Here is a 20,114-nt window from a genome sequence, read left to right on the forward strand (position 1 = left end):
TCTAAAACCCTTCACGCACACATCTCAGATAAACTACAAAGTAGTGAAGAGAAATAGGAAAAAAGGAGAAACTCATACTCTTCCTAAAAGGTCTCCCAAATTTCTTGATTACCCAGTAAAGGAACTCTTAAATACTCAACATATTCCTCAACTAGGACTCTCCACAACATCCACAAAAGTTAAAACCCAGAGGGATAATCATGCACTTTCTAGAATACACCCAGGTTTGTCAAATCCTATATGCTGCCAACAAATATAACGGGTAAAAAACATCACAAAGTAACGGCCATGAGGAAGAAAAAGTTCTTGGAGAGGAGATCTACCCTAATCCATCATAACATTACATAAGGCATTATCTACTGCCACAAGATGTAAATTTACCTTCAGTTACAGAACAAGAATCTTCAAGGAGCTGCAAGAATGGCAAATCTTCCTCGACTACCTTTCCCCTGCCAAAATGGAGGCAAATACACCCAACCCAAGTCCCAAAGAATCATCACAAAAAGATAACATTACACTCAAGCCTAACATATCTTATGAAACAGAGCTAGCCAACATTTGGACCCTATCTCTATGATAGCCTAGAACTGCACTTCACTTTTCAGCTTTCCGATTGTCACTCATTCTGTGCAACATCCCCACCATTAGTTTTGTACTTCTCCACTAAGGAAGTCAACTGGCTCCAACTGTCTGTAATCAGACCCCCCCAACCCCCCAGCAAATACCAGGATGTTTATCAGATGTGTCTCATGAAATGTCAATGGAATAAATATCTCTTTAAGGAGGCATACATTATTTCCACATCTGCATAACCATGGTGCAAGCTTTGCCTCCATGCAAGACACACATCTCAACAAAGTTACCTATAGCTTAATAGGAAGTAGGTGGGAGAAGCTGTCTTCTCACAAGAAAAACAGGAAAAGGGTTGCAATTCTATAACATAAGAATATGAAAGTCACCACCTCAGTCACTAGCTCAAATCCATGTGTCTTGTTTCAGATCTAGTGTCAATCGGGAATGTCAACTACAGCCTGCTCAACATCTATGCACCAACCTCCGGATACACCCACACTTGGAAAGACATACAAGTCATCAGTGATACCTCCATCAACAGACCCTGATCCTTATGGGCAACCACAAAACAGATTTGTTCTAGAATAAAAAATATTTGGCAGATGTTTCTCCAGCAAAATTTCAAGGTATTTCAAAATCTAATATAGGATGAAAATGTAGGGGATATTTAGCGCACAGCCAACCCTGCCATTCAATAATTTACATTCTACTCTAACCCACATAAACTACACACAAGAATTGACTACCTGTTCACTCCAAAAACCTCTATTCAACTTGATAAGAGGCAGACATCAGATAAATTCCTCTCTCCAATCACTCTCAAATTTTGATTACTCTCAAAAACATGTCAACCAGTAACAATTCAACCAGATAAATTGTGAACACCAACTGTCTAAATGATCCAAATTTATTTTGCCAACTTAGTCATTCACCACTGAATTTTTAAACAATAACAACTTAGCAACAATCCATAAAGAAGTTGTCTGAATGCCTACAAAAAGCAACTATATGGCAAGATCATAGCATTGATGGTAGACAGGAAAAAGAAGCAATGTAAGAAACTAAATGCTTACTAGAAAAAACTCAAAAAGCTAGAAAAACAATTTATCATTGACAACCATAGATCAACTTAAAATGCTCTCTTAAAATTGAAATTTGAATTTAACAAAAGTTGCACCTCTTTCGCTCGCCATATTGTGCTTAGCATTACATCAAAATACCACGTCTGTGATAAGAGAGGCAGTATAGACATCTTGTAAATTACCTTATAGCAAAAAAGATGAAGCTCAACATTATTGAAATCAAGAACAAGTAAGGCCTACTCAAATATAAAGACCTCTGTGAAACACTGCAGACCATTAAGAAACAACATCCTAAGTGCAACCATAACATCTTCTCTACTTTCCAAAACAAATTACAATTGAATGAAAACTACCTAGACAGTTCCGTCATAGAATCAAATATCACTGAAGAAGAAACTGCCAACAACATACAAAGTCTTATGAATAGGAAGTCCCGAGGCCCAGACAGCCTTCTACCAAAACTCTATCAGTAACTTCTAGAAGTATTAGTTACTAAGCTACACTTGCTGTTTCACAATTTTAATTTAACGAAACTGGCACCCCCAGCACCTTTGCAGGAGCTATGATTATTCTCATCCAGAAAAAGGACAAAGACCCAGAAGAAACAAAAAAACACTGAACAATATCACCAATAAATATAAGCTGTAAATTCCTGAGCAAAATTGTAGCAGTACTCAGGACCCATTGATCTCAGCTCTGGTCCATCCTAACCAATCTGGGACTGTGAAAGTTAGATCTTCAACATCTAACAGAATGCTACTTGCAAATATCATCCCAACACCTGATGTGACATTACACTGGATGGGAAAATATGTTCACCAGAGCTTAATGGCCCTACAGCTTTAAAGCACTTGAGTGACATGACCTACCCAAAAGTTAAAAAATACATTAAAATCACTCGTCTGTAATTTCAAGCTTGTTAAGGGTACCAGACAATGTTGTTCTCCATCATCCCCATTCTCTTCATTCTAGCACTTGAACCGCTGCTAGAAAACGTTAGCAATCACCATTCAACAGAAGGCATTAAAATAAAGCCCAATCAATATAAACTCTCAGCATATGCTGAAGACATACTTCTGCTGAACAACTACCAATAACATTTAATTTATCACCTCACAAAAGAGCTACACTTGCATGCGTCCATCTCAGGCTACAAATCAAACAATGTCAATACTGAGATTCTTCCATCTGGAGCTTTGCTTAAAGCAGCTCTTCCATGGCTGCAGCTTTAAACAGTGGGCTTCTCAACCTATTCTCAAATCAAATAGGTTACAGCTCCAGGCTTAACCAAAAGAAAGTACACAAGGAAATTAAAAAGAAAACATCTGTCAGCTCCCAAACTCCATGAATAGGGCAGATAAGACACAATCAAGATGATGTTCACCTGAATCATTCTACAGACCCCAACCAGGTTCCCTCTACATATCCCACCCTTTTCCCTCAGAGAGGTAAATTGAGTGGGTAGGTCAATCCTTTGCAATGGCAGACTCATAAATCTCATAAAATGAGCTCCAACTTCCAAAACCTGTCAGTAGTATCAATTTGCCCAATGTTAGTACTTCAAAATAGACTAAGACTATCCCAGGTACAACTCTTTTCACTGCTCCTAAACAATAAAAAAATCCCTCTACGGGTACTCATGTTCCAGAGTCCACTGTACATAAATTGTCACTACCATCAATAGGAAAGCTGACTCATTTTTAGTTATTCCACTACTGTCAAAAAAACAAAATCCAAATACAGGAAGCAACATGGCTCTCCAAAAGCGAATGGCTGAACCACTGTATGGCACAGTTACAAACTAGAGACTGCTAACCGCCTAGTCATTATTACAGCTGAAGAGCAGGATATTCACCAACAATCAACTACATGAACAAGATTCCCTTATCCCATTTCATAGCCTCCAACTACACTACAACCTAGAGTACCAAGAAGAATGAAACTGTCAGAAGATCATGCAGGACATCCTCAATGTCTAAACTTCGACACAGCTCAAAAGGATTTCTGCTTACAAATATTTAACACTCAATCATCCTCTTAACTGAACCTCTACTCTCAGCTCCTGCACTCTACAAAAACATTTAGAAAGCTTACATTAGCCAGCCACCTACAAATTCATTTAATCAATGGATAAAGTCACTTGCACCTCAGCAACAGAGCCACACTTCAACTAATCTGGATCAGAGCCAAGAGCAGCTCCAAACAAACTTCCAGGAGTTAATCAATGTTCTTTGTTCTACGCAGCCCATTGTGGTCCCATAGTGAGCTTTTCGAGGCTAGCCTTTCGAGTGGATCATCTTTGCTAGTAATGTTAAGATACAAATGCTAAAAATCTAACACAGGCTCTTCTGCTTTCCAAAAACTGAAAACCTTCTGGATAAAAATCTAATTTTGCTTTACATTCTGATAGCAACAGCACTCCAACAATACTCCCACCAGCAGAAAGACAATGAATTACCATCTTACTTACAATGGTGTATCACAACATGCCTGACAGAGAGCTGAAAATAAACTTGCTGAAACTGATCCGTTATAATTAACTCCAAAAAAACTCTGGTTTTCGTTATGTGACTTCCTCACTACTTGTGCATCAACCAACAAGTAAATTTAGCCTCCTTGGAGAGTGACGAACATCCTCCAGTTTACATACCACAACGGAGTGTGTGACTTTTGCAGTGAATGGTGTTGTCATTACTGTTTTCCTACCACCCAACACCCCCACACCCCGACTAAGGATCCATGGGAGGTTTCTCCACTTGTGTCATTCTGCATGGAGGTTTATTACAGCCGCGCCATGCTCTAGTTCCCAGGAATAGATGGCTCCTCTCCCCTCAAGGGAAGGGCATCTCCAATCGCCTCAGGAAGGTGTTATGTTGTTCCAACTTTGGTAACAGGACTGCATGTTTAGGACGGCAGCACCACATAGCGTGGAAGACTGAGTGCAACAAACGCCGCTTGGTAACTGTCAGCAATAACTCCTGTGCCTCACCCAAACCCCCAAACCTGCCAGGGTAAAAGGTGATTATTGCAACCTCAACATGACACTCTGACTCCTCAGGGAGACATAGAAACAGATCATATCCCTTTTGCTTGGTTACTCAGGCATACTAAGGCGAGACACAAGATGAAAGATGGATTTCAATACAATTATTGAAGCAATTGCATCCTGGTATAAAAAGCATGTATTGTGATAATTAGACAGAGTAAACAAAGCAAGGCAACCAACATTACAGTCAAAGTGAAGAGATAAACCACCCCACTATGATGTGTGTTTCTAGATGTTCTAGAGATTCCTATGTCTACATCTGAGAGCATAGTGGTTGTAATCCTCTGCCTGGCCCGATCTAAAAGGACTAGCCTGGGCCCATATCTGAATCGAACAGCAGGGGTCTGACTGTTGTGTGGATGGCAATCCTCTCGGAAAGCTGAGAAGTCAGTGCCAGCAAGGCTGCCTGTTGTGTAGTACGCATCTCAGGATGATCATGACCAGAATGCCCTCTACCCTCCTTCGGTCACTGTATGCTTTATATAATAACCCCTGCCTCATTTAGACAACCGTGCTGATGTAATGCTGTGTCTCAGAGATAGAAGCTGGCTCCTGGACTGGCAATACGCGGTACCATATCATGAACTGCATGTAACAGCCTTGGACAAGAAGTAAAGATTATATGTGGTGCAAAGGATGATAAAATGTACGGCATGACCCTTGCCTTCTTAGAATGAAGCAGCTGATAAAATATGTAACAGCAATTGCTACAAAGCAGCCTGACTAAAATCATGAAACGTGTACGTAAATAAAATCAGGCACAAGTTGTGAAACTAAGCTGAGTCGGGGGTGCCCAACCCAGCTACTAAAAGGGCCCTCACACCAAGGGCTTTGACAATTCATGGGTTTGGTCCAAAATCTTTGGAGAGAAACAGCAACATGGGATGTCAAGCCCTAATCTGATTTCCCTCTGAGCTACAGCTGCAGAGATTATCTCAAAGTCTCGACTAAGACAAGATATTGGTAATGGAGAGTCAGTATTTATAGCAAAGACAGGCAGTACCAGGGAGCCAATGTCAGTCACAAAGTGGGCCATATTTAAAATCCAAATTTCCAACAAGCCAATGTCTAGTGCATCGTTCTGACTGAAAGGAAGAGTAGCATCAAATGGTCAAATATCTTAGGGATGGCAGGTACACTGTGCAGACTAAGTGGGATCTCTGCCATTTCAAGATAGCTCCAAGCACATTACAAAGAAGGTGGTTTCAGATAGCCCTATAGCTGCGCATTACCTCATACATTCTGAACAAGAGTATGCTGTCACTAAAGATCTCAGACCAGGTGCTGCGTTTGCCACACAAGTTTTAGTCAGTCGGTTTCTAAAGTACAGATATGACCTGCACAAAGGGAATGAGAAGTGCCTTAGCACAGCAGTCTGGTGTCAGCTGTGCAGGGGGAACATACATTCAAGTTGTCATATCTGTAAAGACAACATTAAGGGATATCCCATCTTGGAATGCAGTTATGGAGTCCCATTCAGCGCTATATTAAGTTTTTGTCTCTACATTATAATAAGTCTTAAAAACTTTAAATAGCAGGTAATGATGTGAATTTATAAGTGATAAGGTTTTCACATTAAATATTGTTTAATCCACATTTTCACATAAATTTAGGTTACCATTAATTTCCTTTGTAAGGAACAGTCAAGCATGGTGTGCACTGGAATACAAAATTCTGATCTTCGATACTTCACACCATTTGAGAATAGGAGATGGGAGTGAAAGACACAGAAACCAAAAGTGATTTTGATATTTGAGCTTTTCTGAGAAAAACTATGGTTGGACATGGTGGAAATGTTAAGCAGAAAACTATAGGAACTAAGTGAAGGTCAATATTCAGAAATAAGCTAACATGGGCTTGAGTAATACAAACTTTGTAAACCCAAAGTGCTAGTAATGAACTCCATTCCTAGAACTTACACTACAAAGATACTTCATATGCCACAACCCATAAGAGACATGCAAAGGGAATTGAGGGAGGGAATGTTATGAGAGGGACCCAATAATTTCTACACAAGGGTGTCAGTAGATCCTCTCACAAGGGTACACGTAGTAAGGCTAGTGCCCCTGCTGTAAACCTAGACAGCTACCAGCCATCATTTTCTCGATAAATTGGTCGGGGGCAGTGCTCACTCACGCCCCCAAGTTTAGCTTTTGTTCAGGTAAAGGTTAATATAAACATTGGTGAAATGTACTTATCTACAATCAAATACAGGTTCAAGAGTGAAAACAGGAGAAATCTGGATAAAAATAGAAAACAATTTCAAAGGTTTAGGGAAAGCAACCTTAATCACAGGAGGCCACTAAAATCAAGGAGGAATATAAATGTTGAAAATGTCTGCTAAATGTTTTTTTAGGTGGATGAAAAGTATATTGCCTGTCCAGGTCACAAGTAGGCTTTGACAGTCCGTGAGAAAGACTCAGAATTGTACAAATTGGTGCGATCAATCTAATGCTTGCTTAAGCAAGAACACGTAGTGGTTGATATATGTAGTGGTGGCCAGACCTAGGATTGCCTCAAACTGAGCTATGAGTAAATCAATCTCTCGTAAAGGTTAAGTTTTAAGCAACAAAGGCGCCTCTGGAGGTTGCAAGAAAGTTATGGGAGTCCCCGGATTTATACAATGTGTTGCTCCTGATGGGCACTGTTAAGGCCAGTTGTCAGGGGCAAAGATATCCTGGTATTCAAGGGCAGATTTATGGCCTACCATCAAGGAGGCATATACTCTTGGCAAGCAACTTAGAAGGCGGATCAAAATATAGAGCTAGTTGAAGGCAATGCTTTGAAATCAGTCTTTATCCATGGAATAAGACAGCAGTGATCTGTTGTGATCAGTTCTTTTGTCGTTGTTAAGAGTGCCTCAGCAAAAGGAAGCTTCAGAGCATATGTAACTAAGCCTCTATGTCCTCAACTGGAGTAGACATGGCCCACACTCAGTGGCATTTTTCATTTACTTCCATGTATTTTGTGTTGAATAGCACCATGCCTCCATGGAGAAAGTTTTGCATAGTGGTCAACTAAGTAACACAATGCCTGGTACAAGCTTTACCTGTAATTGAGGCCTATCAATCAGCTACAATGATTTTGGGCTTTGGAGAGCTCCTCAAATGGACTCATTAAGAGGCAAATCAATGTATCTGCAAACTGTTTTACCTGTCAACTAGAGGGTGAAGGGCCTCACAATTGATAGGTATTGCTATGCCAGGCTTTCATGGGAAGATTTGCTGCCCTACAAACCTCTATGAAGCCGGCAAACAACTGTAAACAGCAGTGTTGCATTGAAAATCATATTTTGGAGCAGGGATCAATTTAAAAATACTGGGGCATCATATATTCTAAATAATATAAAACATTATATTAAAAGTCAAACAATTATTACTAAGGAACAAGAAAAGGTGCTCAGTGCAAACTGATCACATAGAGTAAGTTATAGACTACAGTCCATAGCTTGAGTCATCCGCGTATATCAGAAAAAGCGAAAGTGTCATGTTTCAGGTTTTCTTTTTTAATTTTAGGGCCACAACACACATTTGACATAAGGGTACACCATCTTTAAATTCATGTGTTTAGTGCCGGAGTCTTTCCACCTAAACACATCAACGAGACAGACAGCCTGAGTCCCTCCCATAGTTCTCATATCAGGATAGAGAACAAGTCCTTAATTCTTCTACTTGCATGTTCGCATGCATTGTACATTGCTCTTTCCCCACCAGGGCCCACGCCTGTTTCACTTTTGAGTTCACCAATAACAGCATTCCATATTGACAGCAGCAATCCACTGTAACAAAGAGGTATTACCTACAACCCCATGTAGATTTTATTTTACTGCTACATTTCTTTCCGAAGTGGTTTCCTGCAGTTATTATTTCAATTTTAACCATGTTCCTGGATTCCTTCAGCAGCACATAGGCATCGTTATATTTGTAGTTAACCCTCTATGCACGTGAGTTCTTTCACTGTGGCAGTATTTCTTATAAGGATTCCCTATGCTTATTCTTTACATGTTTACGATCGGCTGGCCCAGAGTGAAGCCTTTAGAACTGCCACTTTTAAAGGCAAAATTTCTTAACAGTAAATTCAATGTAATATCTTCATTCACCTGGTACCATAGGATTAGTTACTCCCTTTACTAATTTAGATTTACCAAATACTTTCTTTCAAGACCCATCAAGATGGCCAACCAGTCGCACTAAATCAGTGCTCCCAACCTGCCAACTGCATCCTTAACCATCCTCCCTGCTCAGATGAGCATCTGAGCCCCAGATAGCCTGCATTTTGTTGCCACACTCAGTGGGGAAGTTTCCTGCCCTGTATTGCGCATGAGCCACCTGACGGACCACCACACGCTGGGCTGGGGAGTACAGCGAGTGGCACCGGGTCCTGCCTGAGAGAATTGTGCTCATCTAGCATGAGGGGAGCCTGCACTGAGCTGGTCGGGGGTAAACTGAGCCTGGATAGTAGCCCTTGAGCCAACGCCTGAATCCTGCCCTCAGCGGACCTGGCCTTTGGCTGCGAGAGATGGGGGCCGGGCTCCTCCTGAATATGCAGCAGCCTAGCCTGTGTGATCCAGCTGGGGCGCTGTGCCCGCCGGTGTTGCCATGGGATGGGATGGGTGGGAGAGGCATTAACGTGGTGTACAAATCAAGCTTTTCCAATAGGTGACTCCACTCCACTCATCTTCTCATGTGGAACGTGAGGGACCTGGTATCTTTCATAAAACTCTATAGGACACACACCTATTTAAGACGTAAGGGGGCCCACATTGCCATGTTGCAAGAGGCACATCCGACTGAGGGAGAAGCTTAGAGGGACCATTTGGCTCACAATGCCTGGCCTGGATATATCTGTTATAAACAGCACCCAGGGCACGAGTAAGCCCTGGCCAAGTGGTATTGAAGGCCTTCAACATTGGGAATTGTACACGGCGGAGGTGCCCCCTGTCCTGCTCCCCTCTGCCCTCGCCATGGAGCCCCTGGCATTCTATCTGAGGGATAAACTTGGTGACCAGGCAATACAAGTGGGAGACACGACCCATGTAGTGTCCATGTATGTAGACAACACTCTCCTTTCTCTATTTGATAAAGTCCAATCAGTCCTGCAGCTACTACAACTCATGGCAGATTTTAGGAACGTATCAGCCCTGCGAGTTAAGTCACAAGACGGAGTTGTTTGCCATGGTATCACTGGCCTTTCGCCCGACAACAGACCTCCCAGTATTGGGTCTCCCCTGGAAAACAAACCACTTTCAATACCTTGGGATTCAAGTGCTGCATGATGAGCACATGCATTACGACCCAAATACGGGCCGCACTGTGGTAGATCTCACTCATTCCGTGGCATTTTGGAAGATCCTGAACTTCGACGGGTACCACGCTCATAGCATCCCAGGTTACACAGGTCTGGGAAAGGGCAGTAACACATTTGTTGAAGCATGCGCTGTATGCAAAACTGCTCCAATTTTGGTGGTTGATGCCACTTTCATGTTTGAGGGACTCTGGATGTAACGCCGTGGATAAAGGGAAACTGTCAGAGTGCAGATAATCTTTATTTGATTAACTCATTTATAAAGCTCGCTGAAGCAGGTGCACTATTTAGGGTTGGACTGGGGCAGTCTTAGCAGTGCACTGGGACATCACATATGGTCCGTGATAAATGGACTAGCTTCCCTGACGAGCCGGAAGGAATCCCAGGTACTGAAGGTTATACTGGACCCGGGTTCACATAGGGGGTCTTATTTCCCAAAACTATGCGGCCCTCAAGTGGAACAACCAGATTGCTATAACTAAATCCCGCCTTCGGTGGGACAAAGACCTATACCCCACTCACAGATGGTGAGTGGAAACGGGCCAGGGCACAGGTGCAGGAGACCAGCAATTCCAGATTCAAACTGATGCAACTCTACTATCTCACAGGGCATATCTGACCCCACACAGGCTTAGCAGGATATACCCAGAGCATACAGCTGACTACTAACGGTGTGACGAGTCACCTGCCGGATTTATCCATCTTACGTCACATACACAGTGGTCCGGATAACAGGATCAGTCTGGCCCAGACAATTCGGCATTGCCTCCTGAGCCTTCTACCACTCCCTAAGGAAGGTGGAAAAATTAGATATACATTTGCTCTCCTCGGCCTGGGACCTTTAGGGGGACCTTGAGAGATAAAACAAGATGGTGGACCAAGTGGGACACGACCGGGAGGAAGAGATGGAGAGAGCTGGGGACATCATCTGAGTGTGCACACACTGACCCCCCCCCCCCACGTAGGCTGACTGGATCACCAGGTGAGGTACACCTCTGTGTGGTAAATGAGATGTTAGGAAAAAACATAGTGCTATGTGTCCGTGTGCTGAGACTGAGCCAGCAGGATCCCTGTCATGTACCCCAGCTCGTGGGCCCTGGGGTCCTCTCCCACCTTTTGGTCCCCCCCTCTCTTTTTTCATGCTTTAAAAGGTTAATAAAAAACAATGAAGCGTAAGATCCTGGGTAAGAAATCGGGGCAGAAAGTGTTAGCTTGGAAGGTATCCTTAGTGCTGCACGGAATCAGAGTAGCAGACTCTCTCATCCTAAGAAAACAGGTCTAAATAGTGGTCAGTAGAGCTGGTAGAGCTGCTTGACAATATGACAAATATGAGAAAGCAGAAGAAAGCTCTATTCTATTTTTTTGTTTGTCTGTTAACTTCACCCAAAGGATAGCCCAGTCACATCTATCACAAGCATCTCGCACATCCACAAAACCCTTTACGATCTGCAAGGACTTAAGAGCTAAGTAGAACAAGATAAATAACACAACTTCAGTTAAATGCAGCTTGACACAAATGCAGAAACCTTTCATCCACTGCCTAGCTCCCACCATGCTGGGAAAAATGTGCGAAAACTTCCAAATGACAGTTGAGAAATGAGGGTAGATTTATTCCCTCCTTCTGATATGTAGGGAGGGTCTATGTTGCCCATTTAAGATACTGGCATAATAAAACTTGAACTTTCGCGAATAATGAAATAGCATTCACTCACCAGTCAAGCACAATTTCATTTACACTTTTTCAGAAAGGTTTTACACTTTGACAAAACTGATAAAGTGTCTTCAACAGACAGTCTCATCTACAAATAAAACGTGTTATTCTGTGACACTGTTAGTACTGGTAAATCCTTAGTTAAACAAAGATGCAGAATGAAAATATGTACGAAGTAGGGAAATGCACCTTCTCACTTAGCAGCTTCAGTAACTATGGTAAAGTACTGCCCAATAGTAACACGAATATCATAACCCTGCAAGAAAACAGATCATGCTTGCCATACCACCACACTGGAAGTACGAAACAATTCCCTAGCAAAATTCTACTAAAGAAATACGCTCCCCTTTACTTTATCCTAAAAGGTGGTTGCTTTGTCAAACTGCACACCCTGAAAGCATTATGTTTCTATAAAACTTAGTTGCAAGGGTTGTCGAGTCAAGTCTTGCACATGTGCATCTCCTAGGAATATCTCATCTTACATTTCTTTCTCAGTTGGCCTAACAACAAGAGGAGATCAACATAATACCTCAGAGGCAATCATTTTTTGGAAGAAAAGCATTTTCATGATTCTATATCCACATTACAGTGTTTGCAGGAGCCCTTTTGCTGAGGGAAGAAAATTCGGGTTTCCGAAGAGTTTTTATGTTTTCTGGAGTCTCAATCTTCATTTTTAGAGGTCGAGTATAGATAACATACAATGCAGACATACCTCTTCAGGGACGAAGAAGCTTTTTGCATTCTGTCTTGTGGCGTTTTTAATATTCCTGACAATTTCAAAGCTCCTAGGCACATTAGTGCAATATTCTAGTCGTTGTGGCTTTAGCCATGGTTGAGCTGTGTGTTGTCTGGGCCCTCTAAACTTACTCTGGCAGATCCTCCACTTTTTTCACGTTCTATCTTCATTTAGAAGTATTTGAGCACAAGGTAAGGCATTCCTATGCAGTTTTCTGAGGTTTTTTCATCCGATGTTGCTGGCTCTTCCTTATGTGAAGTGCACAGGTAAGCCTGAGGTGTCCTGGATCCCAGAGTATTTAAACTGTCCTCTAAGATGTTACCTTAAGCTTAACTGGAAAAAACCCTCCTGCTTTACCACAATAGTTTCGAAAAGGTTTTTTTCCAGTATTTTTCTGGTGACCAGATTAACATTAGAAAAATAAGGATTCTCGAATAGTAGATCATCTTCTCCTTTTTAGGGTGAGCCTAGGAAGTGTGCAGTGCTATTTGCAAGACATGTTGTATTCAATCTATGGGCTTTTAACCACGCCCACTCCTGCCATTCATTCTTTGTTGTGCTCGTCTTAAATGCTTCCTTTTTATTGGGGCATTTTTCGAAATGTCCCTCCTTTGTGTAGTAAGCTCCCTCCCAAGAGATTTCACAAAGAGAACATTTTTGTTGGCCATCACAATACGTCCACGCTTCCTCCTGTTACAGAGTGTCATGGTCCCTCCTCCCGTCTGGTTTCGGTTTTGCCTTTAATCCCAATCGCGATCCTTTCTCCACCGCTGGGCGCCATGCTTCATATTATTGTACTTATTAAATTAACTATTCCTTGTTTGTAAGGTCATTTTGCTTTTTATTCTTACTTTCAATGAAAGCTAGGGCGGTAATTTAACAGTGAGTTTGCGCAACGTGCAATGGAAGGATCAGTACAGACCTTTTTAGCAAAGAAGGTTTATAATCTATGCAGTGCAGGGTGTGAAGGCAGCTAGGAATTGAGCTTTAATGGTCTGTAAAAACGCTGTAAAAGATTAAGCGAAATTCCAGGTCTCCAGTAAACACAGGCTTCTGGTCGCAAAAGAAAATGTACAAGTTCGCAGTACATCTAATATGAGCTGCTAGAGCGGCGTCTTGTTGTGTCAAAAAAGAAGTAGGTAAAATTAAGTTCATGATTTCCAGTCTCCGAGCTTCCAGTTTTGCAGTATTTTTTAACATTTTGATTTATCCATAATTATATAATTTAAGCTTCACTGAAAATAGCATTCCTTTGCTTGTTTGTGTTGTTTTCCCCAGCTTTGACGAGAAAACAGCCTTTTCCGACTGCAATACGCAAGCGGAAAATGTCGTCTAAGAAGCTGGTCAACATTTGACTGCCTCATGCCTGGGTATTATTGGTCTCTCAGCCCTGCAAGGGATTGTCCCGGTCATTTACTGAAAGAATGGACAGAGCGGGAGAGGGCACAGTCTGGCACATATTCGTCTTGACTAGAATTTCTTCTGTTTGTTCCAGCTTTTCTCCAAATCGGACTTCAAATATCTAATAATATTCAAATAAAATCCAGTCCACAGTTATTTACCTAGTGTGGAGATAACACACCACACGGAAAACATGGGGCTTCCAGTAACGTAAAGCAAGATGATACCACCCTCCCACATCCCATGCAGAATGTGGTGATTGGTGAGCAGACCCTGAGGCTTCCATATTTCTCAGATATTCATAGCAGGTAGGTTTAATGTCTCCCACCCAAATGTGAGTCCTTCCACCCTCCCTGCCCACTCCCCCCCCCCCCTCCTCCCGCACTGCCGGGGGATACATTACGGCCCTGGAGGTTTCCTTACACTTTCACAAGTTCCATAATGAGAAGCTGCAGTCGGACGCTCTGGTAGGGAGACTGATTAATATTTGACTGGATCCAGCAAGAATGCTACGAAAAAGTTTTTTGCCCCATTGAAATCCAGTCATCTATACGTCCTAGTAGTTAGAGTTTATATATGGAATCTAAAGTTGCAATAGAGGTAGTATCTTTACAATTTTTAACATGGTGTCTATTTTGTTTCTTCTTTACTAAAATAATTTCAACAGCTTTTCAGTTATGGTGACATGTTTGCAATGGGAACTACTGTAATGGCAGCTGTCCACGTCACACGCATACTTTCACTGTGCGACATGGTATGTCGCATCATGCCCCCATTTCTCATTGACACGTTAAGGGAGACTCTCCTCTTCCCACAATGAAAGAATGTCCCACAAAGAACTCCCTCTGGGTGTCCATAGAGCATTCTAAACACATGCTTGGCGGCACCACGGCACACGTCACTTACAACATATGGTATGCAGGGGAACTATACATGGGTGGCATAATTTAGGTTTAGTAAACTAATGTGGCCATATAAATTGGATGATAATTTGACCCTTCTGATGGGGAATAGACTAAGAGGTTAGGGATGTGTGACGAAATAATTGGAGTCTATCTAACATCTGCCCTAACATGCATATTGTCGTCTGAGTTGTTTCTAATAATTCCAATAATTCCAATGCATATTATTTGTAGACATGTCATCTATTATAAATGACAATACAATTATAAAATACCATTGCTGTGTGTGGTATTGATTTAGGGCTGTAAGGGCGGAGCTCCATTTTATTATCACCTGCAGATGAGAGATTCCATGACAGGTCTTTGTAACTTCTACCATTTTCTATCTAACAAAGAATAAAATGCTAGAAGAGGACTCAAGAGACTGCTTCCCGTGCACCTTTTCTCTGAAACGGTTATATTTCCTTTTGAGGCCAAGAATATCTACTAGGTGTGACCTCATAAAATTGGGATGAGCACTACACTGACATGGTCCCCATTCTTTACCGTAATGTACACATCCTTAAAAAGTCCTGGGCTTTACAAGAACAGAGGAGGCAACTGGCTCACAGCTCGCCTCCTTTCCACTCATTCTGATCCTAGGCTCTAAAGATAAGTAGGTTGATCACCGAAAACGAGCAGCAAACTGCATGATCCTGTAGACTTCTGGTACAGGGTTCTGGGTTGACACCATAGCTGGGAATGTTATCAAACTGAGCCAGGCCAAACAGGTATAATAGGCAAACACTTTTGACAGACAGCAAAGCAACTGCTTACTAGGCAGCCTGCCCTCAATGGGAGGAATGCTAGCCGAGTGATTGCTCACCTTTCTTAGCCACAGGGCTATCCCTCACTTACCACAGGCAGTAGAACTGTTCTTCATTTCATCCTTTGCTCAGTGCAGACAACAGTAGCTATCCCCCACTTGGTACAGGCAGAAAACTTATAACCTGCTTTTCTGAATTAGATCACTGAAGCTCTAATTGATCATAATTCTTTATCCAAATGCAATTTCGTTCTACCAGTAACCACTGCACCCCCCTATTCCATCAATGGGTAGCACAGTTACTACAACAATGAAATTCTAAAGTCAGGGGACCATGGGGAATTAAACACTAGGCAATGACTTTTGGGAGGAAATGGATAAAGGAAGACAATGCGACATGCGTAAAGGGAGACTTGGTACAGAGACAGGGATAGACAGAGTCCATCTCACAGAGTGACACTTGGATATGAATCAAATGTACCACGACTAAAAAATAAAACAAAAAACACAGCAGCAGGGCACAAAGAGAATGATTTGTCCTACTTGCAGTGTGGCAAACGAGTTCTGTGCTTTGCCTTTTTCCTCCTTTTGAACCCCCCATATCATTTATTTATTCATGCATTCATCACCATTTACATATATGTTTAAATGGTTTCATATTTTAAAATGGCTTCATTTATTAATACATTCAAATGTATTTAAAGTATAATGATGCGTTATTGAGATATAGCACCTATACCTAAGCTCATGTTTCATAAGCCTTCTGGTGACAGTGAATCTTCAGGCATTCCAGACAGAGTGTCTATCCCACAAATATTGTCTGCATACTGGTGTTAGCCATCTGCTTCTTGAAAGAACAGACGTGTACCATAAACGAAGACTGCCCTTGCTCTGCGGGCTATTTTAGAAAGCTCCTGTGTTGGCAAGATTTGGGTGCTAACGGTAACATTAGTAGGGCCAGAAATTAGTGATTCCATCATGTGTCATTCAGAGACGGCCTAGCCATCCATTCTGCAAATATGCTGTATTTGTTGCTGCGATGAGAGCAGCGTCAGGATTAGTTAGCGGAGTTGGCTCTGAGGGTGTCACCTGGCCATCCTCGGAGACAGAGGACAACTCAGGTGAACCTGATTTACTTACCGCAATGTGGAAAACGTTGGGATAACAGTTCTGTGGCTAGACCTGTGACTGGAACCATACTGCTGAACTCTGCTGTACTTATTAGGCTCACTGATCAGTCATTACATGGACCGTCTGATTTTCACGTTTTTTTTATCTTCTAAAACTGAATATTTTTGTGAGTAACCTATTTGATCAAACATCACTCTATATAGGAAGCAAGGGCCTGTGACCAAGAACCCTGTGGTTTTGCGGGAACATCCGACATAACGATTGGATACTTGCAAGATAAGGAGCATGTGCTTGTTTGGGTGCGATCCCTGTAGGTCAAGGGTCTTCAAGAGGAATTTTACTAAAAAGTATGTTCACCCATAATGATGGACGGTCTGACATATGCAAGAAAAATCAGATGCGGCCAAACCTAATTAACTTGCTATCTAATTTACAGCATAATTACATCTACTGCATCAATTCACCACAAATATGCTAAGCAGAGATAAACAGAACAAAAATGTATATATACATTTACCAAAGCATCTATTTAAGGGCTTTCATAAACTGTACATTTGAAATGCTCCCAATGTTCCTGGTGTTAACGATTTGGGAATGTCCATAAACTAACATACCTGTGATGTCGACGTATTTCTTTACACTGTACAGCCATCGCAAATATCACCGCTCCTGCAGGTATGACTTGGCCAAACCCTTCCATAGCAGCATCTTGACCCTTGACCTATGGAACAACACAATGTGTGCTATATCTGGATTTATCATGTGAAAAACAACTGATCAACCTCACAGCCTTACACTGACCATTGCCACTGCAAACATTAAATTGTCAATAAGCTATAGTTAACTGTTCCAATTCTCGACATCACATAACCCACTTCCATGGCATGCAGTCATTTAATGAGTGCACAATGGATCTTTTATCTTGTATCAACCAAATGCACACATCATGCTGGTCTGTTTATGTATAGCATCTCAGGCTGAGATGTTAATGCTACAATAATAATCAGTCTGTAAACGTAATTTCCTGAATGAGAGGAGGTCTTGGGTCAGGCTGAGGTGGGGCGGTAGGGAGTTCCAGGTCTTGGCGGCTAGGTGGGAGAAGGATCTTCCTCCGGCGGTGGTGCGGCGAATGCGGGGGATATAGGCGAGGTTGGCGGAGCGAAGGGTGGGGGTGTGAAAGGCGAGTCTGTCGTTGAGGTAGGCAGGATCTGTGTTGTGGAGGGCTTTGTGTGCGTGGATGAGGATTTTGAAGGTGATCCTCTTTGATACTGGTAACCAGTGTAGGTCTCTGAGGTGGGGTGAGATGTGGTCGCGGCGTGGGACGTCTAGAATGAGGCAGGCGGACGCGTTCTGGATTCTTTGCAACTTTGTTTGGAGTTTGTTTGTTATTCCTGAATATAGGGCGTTTCCGTAGTCCAGTCGACTGCTGACCAAGGCGTGGGTGACGGTTTTCCTGGTGTCGACGGGAATCCACTTGAAGATTTTGCGGAGCAAGCGGAGGGTGTTGTAGCGGGAAGACCCGCTGAGTCATGCTGAGTGTGGAATCCAAGATGAAGCCCAGGTTGCATGCGTGGGTGAGGGCGCGGATCCTAGGCAGGTGGGCCACCAGGAGCCGTTCCAAGCTGAGGGGCTGGTGCCAAAGATGAGTATTTCTGTCTTGTCTGTGTCTATCTTGAGGTGGCTTGATTCCATCCAGCTGGCGATAGCGTGAAGTCCGTTGTGGAGGTTGTCCTTTGCTGTTGTGGGGTCTTTCATGAGGGAGATGATCAGCTGGGTGTCATCTGCGTAGGATCCTATGTTAATGTGGTATGTTCGTGCGATGTTGGCGAGGGGGGCCATGTAGATGTTGAAGAGGGTGGGGCTGAGCGAGGATCCTTGGGGGACAGGTGATTCCAGAGGCTTCCGACAGGAACGGCGGGAGGCGGACTCTCTGGGTTCTGCTCGTGAGAAATGACGAGATCCAATCCAGTGCTTTGTTGCGGATTCCAGCGTTGTGGAGGCGTGTGCGGAGAGTCTGATGACATACCGTGTCGAAGGCTGCGGAGAGGTCCAGGAGGATGAGTGCTGCTGTTTCTCCTTCGTTGAGCATGGTCCTGATGTCGTCTGTGGCAGCAATGAGTGTGGTCTCAGTGCTGTGGTTTTTGCGGAATCCGGATTGGGAGGTGTCTTCCAGGAATCGGGATAGTTGATTGTTTACGATTTTTTTGATGACCTTGGCTGGGAAGGGGAGGAGGGAGATCGTTCAGTATTTCTTGGGGTCTTCAGGGTCTGCCTTTGTTTTTTTCAGCAGGGAGTTGATTTCTGCGTGCTTCCATCTCTCTGGGAAGGTGGCTGACTCGAAGGAGCTGTTGATGGTGTTGCAGAGATGGGGAGCGATGATGGTGTTAGCTTTGTTGAAGATATGGTGTGGGCAGGGGTCCGATGGTGATCCGGAGTGGATGGAGGCCATGGCGTTGGTGGTGTCTTCTATGTTGACAGGGGTCCGTTGCTTGAAGCGTTGGGTTCGTAGGTGTTTGTAGTTAGCTGGTGGGTCTGGGGATTGAAGCTGTTGTGGATTTCTTCTATCTTTTGATGGAAGTGGGTTGCGAGTGAGTTGCAGAGTTCCTGTGTTGGCGGGGGTTCGTTGGAGCAGGTCCTGGGTGAGGAGAGTTCTTTGATGATGCCGAAGAGCTCTTTGCTGTTATGGGCGTTGGTGTCAATGCGGTTTTTGAAGTGGGTCCTTTGGTGGTGCGAATCAGTTGGTGATGTTTGCGTAGGGCATCCTTGAAGGCGATGTGGTTGGTGTTGGTGGGGTCATGGAGCCAGGTTTTTTTCCATTTTGCGACATAGCTGTTTGGATTCCTGTAGGTCTGGGGTGAACCAGTTGGCCTTGATTCTGTGGGGGGTGTATGGGTGTTTTTTTGAGTGGTGCGAGGGTGTTGGCGCAGTCTTCTGTCCAGAGATGCAGGTTTTTGGCGGCTGTGTTGGGTTCCGGGGTCCCCGGGGGGTGGGGGGGGCTGGCGAGGGTGGAGATCAGTTGATCCGTTGATATTTTGCTCCAGTTGCGTCGGGGAGGTTGTGTGCGGTGGTGGTGGGTGACTGGTTTCTGGTAGGAGAAGTGGATGCATCGGTGGTCTGTCCAGCTGAGTTTGGTGGTGTGGCTGAAGGAGATGTGGTTGCTGGCTGAGAAGATGGGATCGAGTGTGTGGCCTGCGGAGTGGGTGGGTGAAGTCACGAGTTGCTTGAGGCTGAGGTTGGCGATTAGGTTGGTGGTGTTGGTATCGTTGTTATTTTCCAGGTGGAAGTTCAGGTCGCCGAGGAGGATGTTGTCCGTTGAGATGAGGGCTTGGGAGCTGATGGTGTCGGCGATGTCATTGCAGAACTTTGGTCTGGGGCCAGGGGGTCTGTAGACCAGTGTTCCTCTGAGTGTGTTGTTGGCGTTGA

The 20,114-nt window shown here is 43.4% G+C and overlaps 1 protein-coding gene across 2 annotated transcripts in view; it reads right to left on the reverse strand.

The window, feature by feature from the left end:
• PRMT9 (protein arginine methyltransferase 9) overlaps positions 1–20,114 on the reverse strand; it is a 249,634-nt gene that overhangs the window by 109,276 nt on the left and 120,244 nt on the right. For both annotated transcript variants that reach the window (XM_069242627.1, XM_069242628.1), the window contains one exon: positions 17,306–17,412. In XM_069242627.1, coding sequence (XP_069098728.1) covers positions 17,306–17,412 — 107 coding nt within the window. The remainder of the gene's footprint in view (positions 1–17,305; positions 17,413–20,114) is intronic.

The sequence above is a fragment of the Pleurodeles waltl genome, chromosome 1_2 (genome assembly GCF_031143425.1).
Source record: "Pleurodeles waltl isolate 20211129_DDA chromosome 1_2, aPleWal1.hap1.20221129, whole genome shotgun sequence".
Classification (NCBI taxonomy): domain Eukaryota; kingdom Metazoa; phylum Chordata; class Amphibia; order Caudata; family Salamandridae; genus Pleurodeles; species Pleurodeles waltl.